The sequence below is a fragment of the Periplaneta americana genome, chromosome 15 (genome assembly GCF_040183065.1).
Source record: "Periplaneta americana isolate PAMFEO1 chromosome 15, P.americana_PAMFEO1_priV1, whole genome shotgun sequence".
NCBI lineage: Eukaryota > Metazoa > Arthropoda > Insecta > Blattodea > Blattidae > Periplaneta > Periplaneta americana.
The window spans coordinates 181,006,869-181,024,745 of NC_091131.1; the positions used below are offsets into that span (position 1 = coordinate 181,006,869).

The 17,877-nt window shown below is 36.2% G+C and overlaps 1 protein-coding gene across 2 annotated transcripts in view; it reads right to left on the reverse strand.

The window, feature by feature from the left end:
• Positions 1 to 17,877, reverse strand: part of LOC138715564 (uncharacterized) — a 52,851-nt gene that overhangs the window by 19,565 nt on the left and 15,409 nt on the right. Inside the window, exon 3 of one of the 2 annotated variants that reach the window (XM_069848635.1) lies at positions 14,212 to 16,660. The exons of the other annotated variant lie outside the window; for it this stretch is intronic. Coding sequence (XP_069704736.1) covers positions 16,638 to 16,660 — 23 coding nt within the window. The 3' untranslated portion in view covers positions 14,212 to 16,637. Of the gene's footprint in view, positions 1 to 14,211; positions 16,661 to 17,877 lie in introns of those variants that run through there. 2 annotated transcript variants of the gene reach the window in all.

The following is a 17,877-nucleotide window of genomic DNA, read 5'->3' on the forward strand; positions in this document are numbered from 1 at the left end:
ACTCTTATATCGGCAAACAACGGTTTGAACTGTATATGTGCCATAGCTCCGTGGTAAAACTCTGACTTCACACGCAGAAAACCCGGGTTCGTATCCGCCTCCCGTATAAGTATATATATTAGTTTCGTTTTATTTTTTTCTCTAGCTGGAAACGAATGATACATTTATTAACGTGCACAGGAGTTGGGATTAGTTGTCAAATTAAACAAAAACGTTCATTAATATCGGAGACTTCTTCCTAATTACACTTGAATTAAAACAGATGCTCAGTTCTTGGATCTTCTCCCTTTTCCATAAGGAGTATTGTTCAGTTACTAAAATTAGTATTAGTAGTAGTAGTAGTAGTAGTAGTAGTAGTAGTAGTAGTAGTAGTAGTAGTAGTAGTAGTAGTAGTAGTAGTAGTAGTAGTAGTAATAATAATAATAATAATAATAATAATAATAATAATAGTATTGCAACAACGAGAATAATAACAATAATACTATTCATCATCATCATCATCATCAGTCTTCAAGTGTTAGACGCCAGTGGATCTGTTACGGTCTCTTGCCAGCGTTTCCTAGGTCGTCCTAAATTTCTTCGACCTCTTGGGACATACGACAAAACCTGCCTGGGCCATCTAGAGCGATCCTCCTCTTGACATCTGTCTGGCACTGAAGCCTGTATTGCTGCAGATAATGGACAATAGAGTCAATCTTTAATTCCTTCAGAATATCTACGTTCCGATGATGGTCGAGAAGGAAGTATCCAGCTGTTTTTCTCATGAACCTCATTTCGGCAGTTGTTAGCAGTTTATACTATTCACAGTAATACAAACACGAGAATAATAATAATAATAATAATAATAATAATAATAATAATAATAATAATAATAATATAATAATAATAATAATAATCATCATCATCATAATGTTAATAGTATTGCAAAAACGAGATGAATAATGTTAAAGACAAACCCAATGCATTCCAGATATAGGCTACACTCTTAAACAGTGCCGTTACATACTTGCTTTGTAATAGCCCAGATCATATATAGATTGTTCATTCCTATGTTAAAATTGGTTGCCAGGATCGCCACACATCCGCCGTAAACGAACACGAGATGGCAGTACAGTCGCTAATGCAATTAAAATGGGAGTGCATTACTGATGATCACAGATTATTCCGCCTTGCATTTGCAGAGGAAAATGTTAATTTCGATTGAAATAAGGTAATATTTTCAGACGAAGTTACTTTTTCCTCTGACAATTACGGGCGGCAAATAGTCCACCATTCACGGGGATCCCGATATGATCCTACGCATGTGACAACTCACTTTCGCAGTGGCCATGCATCTGTTCCATGTTGGAGCTGGATGTCCAGTGACGGTCTAGGTGTTCTATGGCGGCTCGACGGAAATCTTAATGCCCAACAATACAAGGTCTTATTGGAAAATGTTATGCTTCCCTCTGTACGGATGATATATGATGATGATGATGATGATGATGATATATTTCAACAGGATAATCATCGTGTTCACACATGTGTCGAGGACATGAGATGATTTTCAGAGAGGCCATATATCAGACTGATAGCATGGCCTCCGCGTTCACCAGATCTGAATGTCCTAGAAAATGTGTGGTCGGAGGTGAAGAAAACTGTGAACGCGATGATAATTACAATACCACGTCGGCCGACCACAAAAGATGCACTCTGGAACATTATCGAGGACGCTTGGGATCGTGTATCTTCACGTCGACAGTACCTGAGACGCCTGATCGCATCCATACCCCGTAGGATGCAGGCGGTTATAGATGCGGAGGGATTACATACCCGGTGTTGAATGTTTTGTCTATTTTGATTTTTGTTTATTGGTCTCCGAGATGTATTTCTTTATTTTGTTTAATACACAGAAAAGGATTATGTTTGTTTATTCCTATCCAAGAAGGATTTCTTTTACTTAAGGTTTATTTTTGTTTATTTCTATCCGAGAAGATTTCGTTTAGTCTCTTTAAATACAAGATACAAAGGAAGGGATTGCTATTATGTATCTAATTTGCCCTTTGTAAATATTTAACTTTCTGTTAAATATTTCACAATACAGGTTATTATCAGTATACAAGAAGTAAAAAATGCGAATGAAAAAAACAAAGTATAGACTGAGATTCGAACTCGAAACCTTTCGAATACAAGACCACAATGCTACCGACTGCGCTATGGGAGAGAGATGATGTATCTTCCCTTTAAGAAGCATGTTATATAATCATCATATAGTAGTGACAGTGGAGTGTTGGAAACATTTACGGCAGAAGAAATTCGTCTGCGTGTATATCATGCTCTGACGAATCCACCCGAAGTCTTCCGAATCGGACATAGAATCTGGAGCCCGGTCATTTTTTTTGTCTAAGGGTGTACTTCCCATCCTCTGTTTCTTAGCAGGTTGTTGTTATAATCGACATAAAATATGTTGCCAACTTCTAAATTAACAGTCTGGTTTATATTGTTGACTTGTAGCCTACTTCAAAATGGAAATAACGGCAGTAATGGTAAAATATATTTTCCCTGGACCAAAAATATAATACAAACTGACTAAAATCACATCAGTAGTAACAAACTGTTTAAATTATTTTATTTTATTTTTAATTTGGTAGCATTTAATGCTTTCGAATATCGAATGCTAAAAACGCTAATCGAACCTACTTACGCTGACTTTTTTTTTTTTTTTTTTTTTTTTTGCATATGAGTAGCTTAATATCAAAGACGAACATCTGTCATCTCCATAGTTTTGATCTAGAGGCAATTTTTTAATTCACAATGTTCTTTGTAATATTTAACACAATTTTTTCTATAAATGTAGTGTTATAGTTTGCATATGGTTTCACTATAACTGGAAAGAGCATGAAAAGTTGTATAAAAAAACCACAGCTATCTAAATTTCTATTGAGGTCAGATGTCCGTCTTTGATATTAAGCTACTCATATAATGTACGATGGGTGGCCCCTATAATGCATCTGTTCCTATCTTATAAATGAGTTTATTTTCTTCAAACTCACAGATGACACACATCAAAATTGCTCTCCTTTCTCATTGCTATCAGCTTACGTTATTTAGTGTTGATAGCGCCACAAACACATTATTGCCACTAATTATATCAGGAAGCGAAACTTAGTGCCCGATGGAAAAGAGGCGAGTGGTTTTAGGTTAACTATGTTCTAAAGTTCCTCTACTATGTACAAAGAAAGCGGCGTGGGTCGTGCCCCGTTGAATTACTGTGCCTTAGTTGTTCGCTATTTACTTGCTTTGTGTTGCAGTCTACGAGGAACTTTTTTAAAATTCGTTACTTGATGATGCTTTATCAATTGCGACGAGTAACTCACAACATAGGCTAGAGACCACAGAATTCCGTATTAATTTAGAAAAAAAATCGTGATAAAAATATTATATTTTGCGTTTTTTCTCTAATTAGTTGTAAGATATAATCGCAATAATTTCGTATAAAGGGTAAGAGATTGCTTACGCGAAAAAATAACCCTTTATTACCCATTAGGCGTCAAAATAATGATAATAAAGGTTTTATACATCAATTTATTAAACAGATTCACAAGGAACCCAGATACGTTTCAACTATTTCTGATTGTTTCAGAACTATTTCTTTCAAAGTAAGAAATGTTACACCGCAATCAGTAGGCCTACTTTTTATATCCTTGAAGTAACTCGTTGTTTTAACCCTATCTGTGAGTGCATTAACATTATTAGCATTTATCTGTACAATATTTGCTGTGTTGAATAAGTCATTTAAATTTACAAACAATATGAATAATTTAACTCATATTTTTCAATTTTCTGAAGCACATGTTTAAATAATTATTATATTTCAGTCTTTAAGTCCAAGCTAAAATGGTTAATTAATTTGTCTACCGACTCCCCTACATTATTATAAATTATGATATTCAATCCACACTTCATGCCATTATGCAAAAATCTGTTGTCTCTGCTTATCCCTCTTCACAGCTGAACATGACTACTTTTACGCGCATGTAAACAAACCCGTATCTACAGTCAAGGAACAGTTAACCTGTTTCATCGGGCAACAAGTTTCGCTCCCTTTCACGGTTCATGTATTCATACTTAAAATTTTTCTAAAAATCTTCCCTTATTGTGGTTGCATGATTTCTCCTCAAATTTATCATCCAAAATGAAACAACACGATCACGTTACGTAACATAGCATGTACAACCAGATTGCATATTGATGAAGATACTCAGGATATTTATATTATACACTGTGTACCTTAGTTTTAAATTATGTTAACTGTTTTGAGTAGACCTAACCATTAAAACTGTTCTACACACTTATGACATATACACCGTTACTATCAAGAAAATCCTTTATTAGTTTTTGCATTTAACCATGGCATCATATTTTATAATATGGACTTTGGTTATTCTCTATAACCTATTGATGTTACATTTGTAACACACATTTTAATAATCCAATAGTTAAATTTTCATTGTGGTTGTTTTATTGATCCATGCTTATATGTATATTTAAAAGAATATTTTTTAGTAAACCAGATATTCCTGAAAGTGTTCATTTTGTGTTAACTAATTGTACGAGATCTTGTAGCTTCACTAATAATAAATTCCATATTTATGTCGTAATGACTTCATGGTTTATAATAAAAGATAAGTAATTAGAGGGAAAGTGAGCAAATGCTGGGTAACTATCGGTGCCGGACTCCAGACTCATTTCATTGGCATTATCACCTTCACCTCATTTAGATACTAAATAACCTAAGATGTTGATACAGGATCGCAAAATAACCTACTAAAAAGAAATAAAATAAATGGAAAATGTGACCACAATGCTTAATTGTCGCCACATTGCACAGTGTTTCCAAGAGACTCAAAAGCTGGTCAAAAATAATTCTTCCATTTTTAATTTTATGGTCTTTACAACATACCCCAACTATCTCCAAGGTCTGTCGGTCATAAAACAGCCACCCTCGTAGCAGGTCTAATTCTATGCAGTTGTATTCGAACCTTTGAAGCCAGTGCATCAAGTGTCGTTTTTGCTGTGTTGTGGCTGTGTGTTTTTCAATCAGAATTTCAGTTACCGGTATTATTTTTTGTGCTTCTATGGTTGATTTTCAGGTAAGTGTTATTATAGATTGCTAGAGTTATGTTTTTGAATTAAGAGTACGTTGTTATTATTCTAATGATTAAGTATATTATGCTTGGCTAAGGACATGTAACCATATTATGTAAAAAAAAAAAGGTATCCCTGTAACATGCCATGATGGCACTTTGGGGGCATGGAGGTAGAGCCCCATGCTTTCCATGACCTCGGCACTAGAATGAGGTGGTGTGGTCGGCACCACACTCTGACCACCTTTTACCCCCGGGAAAGACCTGGTACTCAATTTTATAGGAGACTGAGTGAACCTTGGGACCGTTCTGAAAGTTTGGCAACGAGAAAAAATTCTGTCACTACTTGAGATCGAACCCCAGACCTTCCAGTCCGTAGCCAGTTGCTCTACCAACTGAGCTACCTGGCCGCCAACCATATTATGTACAATTTGATTTTGTGATTCCTTAAGTTCGGTCTTTATGCAGACTAACAAAAATTGCCTCACGTTGCCCTGTGTTATTTCCTCGACCAATGTGTAGTCTCACATGTTTACTTAATGATCTCGAAAGGTAAAACTGCCCATACTTGCCCCTTTTGATAAGATTTAGATAAATATATTTATTGGCGTATTTCAAATTAATCGTCAAAAATACGAATATTATCAGTATTAGTTAATTTCTTCTCTAAAGCAAAACTATGTTCAATTTGGCTATCAAATAGTTAGAAAAGTTAAAATTAACAAATTCTTCGTCATTTATTTTGGTTTCAGAATGGAGTACCGTTGCAAAAGGAAGGAATTGTTAGATGATTTATAGAAGGAAAAAAGCGGTAGAGAAAAACAGAAAGATGTAGTATTGCAGTTTCTTTTAAAAAAATCGGTATAGAAGACACCTACGATCAAATTAAATTGTTAGAAAGACATTTTTCCCGTTTTTTCAGTAATTTGTTTTGCAGACTCGATAAATCGAACAGGATGAGTGATAGATTTTTTAAAAACAATGAGCAGTGGTTAGATTAAGAGTTTGTATGTGGTTTAAATGTTGTGAAACCTACTCTACAGAAAAGAAGAAGACCACAGGCAGAGTTTGGGGTGAACAGTAGTAAGTCTAAGCGTAGAAAAATTGAAAATGTAAGAAAATCTGCAGAAAGTGCGGAAAGTTTAACATTTGCTGCAAAAATGAAGTATTGCGAGTCTGGCAGTGAACACCATGCTAGGCTTTAAGAGGAGATGAATAAAACATCTACTAGAGCTTTCAAAATTAGAAAAAGCTGGACATTGGCATCAACTAGCAGCTCTGTTACATGATGCTATGATGAAGAAGAAGCATTGGCGCTTTTCCTGGAGGCAGATTTTACAACACACCAGTACAATATGATGAGATGAGGCAGGGGCGTATTTTGCGGACTACCGGGGCTACCAGCGGTAGCCCAAGGAAATTACAAAAGAAAAAGTTTATAATATAACATAATGTAATAATTTTGTATTATTAGTTTTACCATAGTAATTAAAATTAAAGCAATTGTTAGATTTATATGCGCTCTCTGCTCACAAAAAGAAACAAGTTGTCAAGGCGGCATCGCTGGAGAAACCGCTTGCTACGTGAGGTAGCCTGTGATCGTTCCGCGCATGCTGTCCTGTCGCACAACTGCGCATGCTGTCCTGTCCCCCGCTCCCTTCTGTTTCCATCGTGCAGTGTAGGCCGGGCGAGTTGCCGCTCTCGTGATCGGTTTCTTTGCAGGCGCGAAGCAACAATACGCTTAGCATGCTAGCTCATGAATGTGATTGTGTTCTTGCAGTGCATTATTTTAAATCTGTGATTTGTTCGAGTGCCTAAGAGTTATATTAATTGTGAATTATTAATTTTAATTTCCCAATTAAGTGATATTGTGAAAAATATGGCAGAACAAGTTTCTGGAGAGGTTTGTGTTGAAAATGACTGTGTAATAGAAGGTTTATTAAAAGTGCCTTTTAACCGTCGTACATAACAACGAGAAAGTTGAAATTGTGAAAATGGAAGGACCAACTCCTGAGTTAAATTTGTCCATGGATGTAAAAGAAAAACAGCGTGAGTACACATGCCATTTCACTTCAACATCATATGGTAAGTGGAATTGGTTGTGTGATACTTCTAAACTGTCTAAACTATTTTGCTGGCCATGTTTGTTATTTAGCCACGAAACTAATGTGTGGTCAAAAGAGGGGTTTTCTAATATGAACTCCCTTCGAACGGCAGTCCTAGAATACGACAAATCAAAAGCTCATATTTGTAGTAGCATGAACTTTGCAAACTTTGGGAAGACAAGAATTGATTTACAGCTAGATAAGCAAAAAGCTCTACACATCAACCAACACAATGCTCTTGTGAAAAAAAAAAATCGGGAGATTTTACTGCGTCTTATTAACGCAGTCTGCTTTCTAGGAAAACAAGAATTGGCTTTTCGGGGTCATAACGAGAGTGTGGAATCAGACAATATAGGAAATTATATTGAATATTTAAGTTCCTTAAGTGAATTTGACCATTTACTGGCCAATCATCTTAAGAGTTCAACAGTATTTCGTGGTACTTCTCCCGCAATTCAGAATGAGTTAATATTTGCTATAAGTGGGGTTATGATAAAGAACATAAAACCTTTTGTGGCCATTGTTGTTGATGAAACAAGTTACTGCTCTAATCAGAGTCAATTGCCCACTGTTTTAAGATACGTCGACAGTACTGCCAATGTTCAAGAACGGATTATAGGATTCACAAATGTCAGATCGGACAAAACTGCTGCTGCTTTGTTTCAGCATGTGGAAGGTGTTACAGCAGAATACAATGTCGGCAATAACTTAATTGCACAGACATACGATGGTGCTTCAGTTATGGCGGGAAATATTAATGGCTTAAAAACAAAATTTCAAGAAAAGTATCCTCAAGCACTATTTGTCCACTGTTACAGCCATGTTCTCAATTTAGTTTTGCAAAAAACTACTTCATCCATTTCAGAATGCCGCATTTTTTTCAAAACACCGTCGGGTTTAGCTGCATTTTTCTCATCATCTCCTAAAAGATCAGAAAACTCAAGGAATTTATGAACAAGAAACTCCCAAAAATAGCACCAACTAGATTGAATTTTACATCTCGGCTTGTAAATACAGTAAAGGAATACAGAGAAAAACGGACTGCTTTCTTTCAAAATATAATTTGTAATGACTCTGAAGAAAACTATGATGATGTAATTGTGCAGGCTCAAGGATATCTTAATTTTTTCACACAGTTTCAGAATATATTTCTTCTTGAAGTCTATGCTACAGTGTTCGCACATACAGATGTGCTCTACAATATTCTTCAGACAAAAAGTCTACACATAGCATACTACTTGCAAGAGGTATCAAAGTTAAAAAAATACTATATCCGAGTTCAGATGTAGTGGGTTTCCGTCCATATGGAGTAATATGGAAAATGAAAATTCTTCAGCCAATACAATGGAACCACCATTAAAGCGAAGAAAAGGAGATGATGAATTGAAATACAGGCAGCTGTACTACAGCATACTAGATCGTATGCAAATGGAAATTACTGACAGATTTTCTGATTATGGAAAGCTTATAGATTCTCAAAAATTTTTTGCTTATAGAGAAAACTTCCCGAATGAGGCACTAAACAAATTATTTCAGTCCTATAACAGTCACTTTGATCAAGTACGTTTGAAAAATGGATTAAGTGTAATATATTCAGCAGAAGTCTTTGATTTTTCGAACAAACCTATCCACGAAATATTATCTGCCATATATGAAAACCAGCTGAACCAAGTTATTCCTGAAGTCCTTAAATTGGCAACATTAATTGTGACAATACCAGCTACGTCAGCATCGGTAGAAAGAACATTTTCTGCGTTGAAGAGAATAAAATCCTACTGTAGATCAACTCATACACAAGAACGTTTATCCGGCTTGGCACTAATATCCATTGAAAAGTCATTTCTACAGAAACTTTGCAAGTGGCCCAACTGTAATTTGAATGACGAAGTCATCAACGTATTTTCGTCCCAATCAAGACGTCTGGAATTCACATATAAATAGGTAAGGAATTTTATTATAGGGATTTTAAAATATATTTTGTGTAATAATGGGGGCAGTGGTAGCCCAAACCCTTTAACCAGTATGCGCCACTGAGATGAGGTGCCAAAGATCGAAATGCAGGGCAGGGTTTACCAATCCAGCTATGTCCTTGAGACCAATTTTCAGATTAGGATATTTTCTCATCCATAAAGAGCATGCTTCATTATAAGCATTCTTGAAAGGTTTCATCACAACTCTATCAAGCGGTTGCAATTTGTGGGTAGTATGGGATGGTAGGCTAAGCATGTGAGCATGATGCTGTTTTGCGTACAAAACCACATCCAGACCCTTATGGCTGGCATGCCCATCCACAATCAAAAGAACAGGGCTTTTTTTCGCATGGATTCACTTTGTCTACAAAACTTTTCATCCATTTGAGGAAGCCTTCTTTCGTGATCCACCCACTTGGCTGGCCATCAAAAACACTTCCCACTGGTGCATCTTTTGTTAAGTCATTATCAACTCTCACGCGTGGAAAGATAAACAATGGTGGACTGTACTGATCACCAGAAGCATTTATTGAAAGGATAGTAACATTCTTACCCCTCTCTCCAGATGTTAGTTTTCCCACTTGTTTTTTTCCTTTGAGGTGATTGTTGTGGACACAAGACACACCAGTCTCATCTGCTTTGAATATTCTTGATGGTCTGTACGAATATTTCCCCATCAGATCACTTAGCTGATCAAAAATTCTGTCTGTTTGCTCTCTATTGAAACCTGCTGCCCTCTGTAAACTGGTTGATTCTGCCATCCTTAAGCTCAGATCTTTATGTTTCTTCATGAATTCGTAATAAAATTCCTTCCCGGTCATCATTTTTGTCGTATTGAAACGATGAACAACTTTTAGTTTCTCTGCAAACTGGTAAGCGAGTTTTAAAAACTCATTTTTATTTAGTGGCATGAGTGGCTGTCTTTATATGATTGTACAAGTCGGCATCTTGCTCGTCAGTAAAAGTTCTCCGAAAAGTCCCACTATTGGCCATACATGATTTCAAAGGGATTACCTTACCATCTTCAAGAGCTTTAATTCGATCTCCTAAAGTACTTCTGGGTACATTAAAACGAACACTTGCTTCTCTTATTGTCATTTCTTTGTTACGTATTTTATGTACAGCCAATACCATGTTTTCTTCCTCCCATTTTCCTGTTATTTTTCCCTTTTTTTTTCCTGAAATAAAATGCAGAGCCATTATTATCAATGCATGGATCACGACCTTCACTGTCCGATACTGCCCGCCACTTTATTGTCCGATACCACCTGAATGACGCGCAGTAACAAATAAATGTCTGAAGGAGCAGCTTTGAAGTTCAAGGGATTTTAACACTGCAGTTTATAGAGTAAAATATGTTGTTTTAATCAGTGTGCTTAAAATCTAACTCGACTTACTTTTACTCCAGAAACTTGCTGGCAAATTTAACTCCTTGCAGGGCTACACACAACACCAACAACAAAAGGATTAACCACACACAAACAACACTACAGCTGGACTAAATGTGGCGAACAGCATGCAGCCGGATCTGTTAGTTACTTCCTATTCCCGCTTATGGCAGCACCTGTTTGGCAACTGAGTTTGTCCGATACCAGCTGCTGTCCGATAGCACAAGACATTCCCCTATAATGGACTATTGAGCATGCACTGTAGCATATTCCAGTATTTTGTGGCATAAAGCCCCAAATTAGTATATTTTGTAAAAACAATAATATTTAGAATTTATTTTCAGCACGTAATAATTTTCCCTTAACTGTAATCGATGGTGGGAAATTCCTTGCATATGCAGTATGGGTGTGGAAAAACCAAAACCACCGCACTATGCTTTTGTTTCATTTTGCTGCTGCACAACAAGAAGCATTCCCAAACACCTCTACCTACCTGACTTCAACATCATCATCATCATCATCATCATCATCATCATCATCATCATCATCATAATCTATACAAGTGTTAGGCCATGTCAAGTATTACAATCTCATAATAACCAGGAATTTTCTCCTCAACTCTTTTTCGGATGTCCCACAGATCTTTTCCCATGGGGTTGATAGTGAAGCATAGCTTTTGGAATTCTGTGGGATCTCACACATTGCAAATGGCTCATCCAGTTCTAATATTTCTGTATGAAATAGAATACTGATTCCAGACCGAGTTCTTCCATTACTTCGTCCTTGCGTTTAAGATCTCATTTCGTATATCATGCTGTTCTTTGCATAAATCTCATGCATTCATCCACCTTAAAGTCCATGCCTCACTACCATAACAGAATACAACGTTTGTTAAAGGCGTATTCTAGTGCTTTTCTGTACCAGGGAAGGTTTCATTATCCTGTTTATTATTTCCATAGTTTTGGAGTACTTTACAATTTTGCTTATTATATCCAAATAATGATCAAATATTAATTTGTAGCCAAGATATGTAAAATCATTGACTCATTCTAAAATTTTTGCCATCTACACATATTTTACTAGGGACAGGTTATTTTCACCAGAAGGCCTTCCTGTATTTATTTCCATGTTATATTTTTTTTGCAATGATGTTTAAATTATATACTGAGTATTGTAAATAGTTTTCTGCAGATGATATTAAAAGTAGGTTATCTGCAAATATCAATGAAACTGTTTTCAAATTTCTGTTTACCTGAAACTGACCATGTCGCATTTGTCTCAATTCCTGAAGAATGTAATTCATGTGCATTATAAACAGAAGGAGGGAGAGACTGCTGTTTTACTTCTATGTTAATTTCGAGCCATTCTGAGGTCCTATTATTAATTTTACCTGAAATTAAATTTGTCCTACCTAACCTAAAAATCCCATAATCACATTTTCTCTGTTTTACTTATTCTCAGTTGGTAACTTTTTTTATGAAGTTTATTTATACACACTTTAACATCTGTGGTCATATCACGTGTGTAGGGTATATCAATAGGTCGTGGACTTTTGTTCTGACTCTGTTTTTATTGTGTGTTATAGATGGCTTATGTTCATGTAACTGATTTAGATTTTGTTTTAATGTTTATTATATTGGTGATTAAGGAGATCATGAATCTTGGTATGTAAATTTCCAATCCAGCATGTGCCTTTGTGATTGAGTGAAACCATAAAAAATCTCAATCAGATTGGCTGACCAAGGGGTTTGAACCCAGGACCTTCCAAATACGAGGCTCAAAGACTACCATTTGACCCGACTCGCTCGATTTTTTTATTGCTTATCCAATTTTTGTAATTTTATTGTTTGTTAGTTGCAATTATAACAATAAATGTTACACAACAGTTGACTACTAAGACATGCTGTGTTGTTCAGTTGTGCAATTAAAAGTTCTTCACCCAGTATTCACACAATGTAAACCATGCGAAAATTTCAGGACACTGTACTGGAATGTGGGCGCTTTTTAGATTGTAGTAATGGTGAGGGCATGCCATGACGGCCTTTTTTCCTAGAATTGGTAAACCCTCATAAACTCCCATTTTCTCCTCAGCTCTTAGGCGCATGGTAGAAATAAATATGACAATGACTTCAAGAATTGGCAACTGAGCTAAGTGTTTATTTCTTGCTCGTAGTGAAGAATGTGAGGGAAAGCCGTCATGTTTTTGAGCAGAGTTGTAAGTGTGAAGGTGTCGTCTTTACATGCAATGAAGGCGTTTTGGGGTCAACAAGGTAGAACTTCATGCCCAAGTTGCCTCCCATACATAGTGAGAAGAAAGTAACTAAGGGATTGTAAATAGAGAGAATAATTAAATAACATTATTTCATGATATGAATACTTCACTTGAGGTCGTATCTACATAGGCCTATTTCCAAATAATAGTCAGCCCTTCTTTCTTTCTGCATTGCATAATGACCTGTATTGTATAAAATTCCTAATAATAAGTATGTATTATGATAACTTGAAATTATAATATTAAAATTTTCGCTTATGTACATGCTTGTTCGGCTTCATAGTCAACGTTGAAATCTCTGGTCATAAGGTTAACACATCGCAATTCCAGTAATCGTATGTGCAAATCCATTGATATATCCTGTGATGTCATTCTAATTTTTTAACAACTGGTTCTCTCTGCTAATAATCGCAAATTTAAAAATATTAAATGACGCAATAATAAACAGCTACAAATAAAGGAAAAGTGCAATTCAACATTCTCTTGTATGTGTGCATAATTTAAAATGCTGTCTCGTGTCGCAAAGAAGGGGAGTAGACTTCTGACACTTCATCTGTGCGCTCTGCAGCAGAGGGTTGCCTCACATCATATCACATACATTGTCCTACCTACTATGCTATTATATGCACAAATATACAGCATTATACTATATACACAAATTAAATAAAAACAATAGAAGCAGGAAATACATGTGTTTGTGTGTTCTTTACTCAGAAACATTACTGTAGATTAATTGCATTGATGTATAATTTTCTTGTAGTTGTATTGTATTTCTGGTGATGTGGAAGAGAAGGCCTGATGGCCTTAATTCCACCAGAGTAAATAAATAAATAAATAAATGTTTCCTGGAAATGAGGCAGCATGGGTCAAGTGCTGTTCTATGCATCCACAAAATCTTTTTTACTTTCTCCCAACGTTCGTATCTCCAACACAATAACGGCAGATAAAGTGTGAGAAATCCACAGAACAACACCAACTAACTAACTTTCAATATCTGCTCACACCAACGTATTGTTTGGATTATGCCAAGATGCACCAGCCAGGAATAAGATAATGTGGTGCTTGTTTGTTGTGCTCCACATAAGGAAATACTATACTATCCCAAGATGCATCTGCATACACACTTATACCACACACTGTTACACCAAGGTAATTTAATATGTTCAGCATATCACTGCCACTTCTAGCAACGCCATATTGTATATTTGGTCCAGGGAAAATACAATATGTTGTTGCAAAAAGTGGCAGGATTGAGTCTTTCCATAACCAATTTTACTTTTCTCAGACATAGGGTAAGGTTGCTATCAATGAGCAACTTAAAATAAATCTGATATAATATCCTCGGATAAAGTAATATTTATTTCCTTTTTCAAGCAAACTTAAACATTATCTTCTGTATTTCACTATGCTACAAACAGAGGTTATAAATATCCGATGTTAATGAAATATTTGGAAAATAAAAGTAAGCATCATCGGCCCAATGAAAGAAGCTTGTTTCCTTCATTGGACTAGGTAGTTTCCATGAATGGGCTGCAGAATAATATTGTTAAATAACAACCCGCATCTAAATAAATGCCTATACACAATATCTTCGGCATTAATATGAGTAGTGTGTTGGCATGTGGAACCACAGAATGTGTATTCGAACACAAGCAAGACCACTAGGGCACTTACAAAAATCTTCAGATATTTCATTAACACAAGAAAATGAAATACATCATTGTCAGTTGGTAATCAGGCTTCGACCTGCAGCATTTATATCTCAAATTATTTACGATCTTAAAGAAATAAAAAGAAAAGACTTTAGGCCCTATTTGTTCTATAGCGTGATTAAACAGAACTAAAACATTTAAAAAATAACGAAAGTTGAAAGTTTAAGGGCTAATCAAACAAAACAGCAATTTATATACCTAAAAACAAAACATATCAAGACAATTGAAGTATTAGACTATAAATACCATTACTTATTGTTAAGCCAATTAAACTCTATCCTTCTTCTCTCTTTGGCTGACCAAATAAAAAACTGAAAAACTTAAAAAAGAACGTGCAATGGAAACCATGAATTCAGTTTTCTTTATAGTAGCTAACATGAGAAAAAAACGAAACTTTTATAAAACGTTGTCAAACTTTAGTCACAGTTTTCGCAATAGAACACTTTGGCTTCTTTGGAACAGCAGCACAATTCTCATGAACCCACTCGTTGCATGACAGACAGTGAATCATATCTCCTTTTATGCCATTGCAACAGAGGCCACAATACCATGACTTCTTCTTATAATTACACCTCGTTGAACTATTTGAAGAAAACGAGAGTTTGGTTTGAGCTGACTTCTCTGGTGCAGAATTTTCAAGACGTCTCCTTTTAGTTGTTCGCTTTTTACCTCTTCCAGCCTCTGCTTGTACGGACTGCTCATGATCACTATCATTCTCTGAGCTTTATTTGCACTTCTTCCGAAAGAAATTTTGTTTGGTATAGGAGAAGATTTCACCCAAGGAAACTTGCAATTTTGGTGCCAACGTTGTTGCATCAGCTGGAAGACATTCTAAACTATCTTGACTTCCAGATGCTATTGCTCCTTTTTCTAGATTCACGGTATTAGGCCAATTTGGTTCTGGAATTTACTCATTGAAAAGTCCAATTGTAGAAGCTTCATTAATGGGAACATCATCTGTTTCAAACTGCATCGTTGCCACAAAATGGCAATCTTGGAACATGGCCCTGTTGACTGGCCAAACTCCAGTTTTTGCAAATCCATTTACTGCAGTCCCTATTGTTGCCGCCAGTCCACATGTTTTACCAAACAGTCGTGGTATATGAAATTGGGTAAGAACTTCAGGTTTGCTTACTCAAATGCTTAACAAACGACACGTCCAATGGCTGCAGCCTAAGAGTAGTGTGTGCCAGCTTGATGAGATTTCTGGTGTGAGTTGAATGTCCATCAAGAAGAAGCAAGACTTCTCCTTCCTTTGAAGAACGGACAGTGCCGATGAAATGCCTTAAGCACCTCACAAATACATATTTGTTAATGTATCCACTTTCAGGATAATAAGCAAAAATTGTTCCCAATGAAGCTCCATCTTCTAATCCTTTTGCAGAACGCGCACGTTTGTAGATGATCAGTGGTGGAACATACTGACACGAAACACTTGTGCAGCAAACTGGATTAGTAGAGAAACCTCTGTTGCCACTGGCTGTCAAACCTACTGCTCTTTTAACTTGAAGGCAAGCATCTTTCTAGGTTTGTTTTACACAGTTTATAAACCAGTCTCATCAACCTTGAATACTCCCATTGAATTGAGCTGGTTTTCGTCAACAATTTTCTGCAAGGTATCAAAAAAATGACTTATGTTTTCTTTATTAAACCCCTTAGCTCGAGCAAAAGAGGTCGACTCTGGTTGACGCAAGTTAAGTTCGGGATGTATAATACAATTTCTTTCCGACGATTCTCTTTTCTTTACTGAATATACGAGGGATTTCGTTCCTTTTGGTTATATCAAAAGATAGCAAGCGCAATTCCCTTGGCGTAAAACCACAATAGGCCTAATTTCCTCAAGTTTGAGAACATTAGCAATAAATTCATTTTCCACTTCTGTGGGAAGATCAGCTTGATACCTATACTTTTTTTTTATGTTCAATAGCAAAACAATTCTTGCCCACTAAATGTCTTTGTAATGCTACCCTAGGCTCACTATATGTTCTGGCAGCCTCATTGACACCCATGTCACCATTTCGTACTGCAGCTAAAGCACGACTCATACCATCTTCCTGCCACCAATCATATTTCATTTTTGACGGTATCTAGGAAAGAAAACATACATATTTATAATATATGCATGTATAACTAATCATTAGTTTACATTATACACGTATTAAATCAGCTAGCACGGCTCTTTGTTAACTAATTCGAAACAGTAGTTATGGTTTCCATCATTGGGCCACTAGCCCATTCATAGCAATGCAGACCGACTCATTGAAGGCAACTAGGAGTGCATCGTTTAACATGACTCTGTATCCGTCCAAGGTAACTAAATTTTTAATGGAAATATGACTAAATAACGAGAATTCATCGTACTTTCAGACAGTGTCTGCAGAAATTTATACAGGATTAATATTTGACAGAAATGCTTCCTTCATTACACTAGTAAATTAAAAGAAAAACGTGAAAATCTTACCTTATTTCACTTTTGCTTTGTGTCTGCGTCAAGCAACTCACAACTAATATGGCGACACTTTGGCAAACCCCAAGTATACTAAACAGCCACCAGAGTGTACCTATTGTCAATACCTATGGAGAAATCGAGCCGGCCCATCGATAGCAACCTCTACCACCACTACTACAGGCTTGGCATGTGAGGTGCAGGCCGGTGCTGTGTGCCATCTTTGCAATGAGGTGCGAGGCTTATGGTTCCTCACGCTGAGGATTTAGTGGATCAGTTGTGTCCAATGAATCTCTCTGCCTGTTTGCCACTTTTGGGAAAGGAAGTTAAGGATGAAGAAGAAATCATCCTGCACACTTTGGTGGAGAAGAGAGTGATATCTTCAGTAGACTGTCAATACTCCAAGTATCTAATTGTTTTATTTTCCTATTTTATTATTAATTTTTATCACAGATTTGTTCCTTGGACTCGCATAATTACGAACTTACATCCCTATCGATATAAAACATTAAAAAAGTCTTCCCACATAATTCATTTTTGGCAGTCTGAGACAAAAATAGGTAGAGTGATTCTAAAACAAGTTACAAAAGAGTTTCTTACACTATTTTCTACACATTTACAGTTCCCTGTCCAACAATATGAAAGAAGAAGATAAGCATGGACTGGGGTTGTCCATGATACTATGGCAAAAACTGAAGTTTTTCTAATCTTAGCTCCACATACTTCGCTTTTGTCTCTTGACAGTCAAACTGCTATTTTGTAGTTAAATTTTAAGTTAATGAAGTGATATCAGAGGTCGTTCCATTCTAATAACACTAGTCAGCGATGAAATTCCTGCCTCCAAAGTTTTAATGTTTT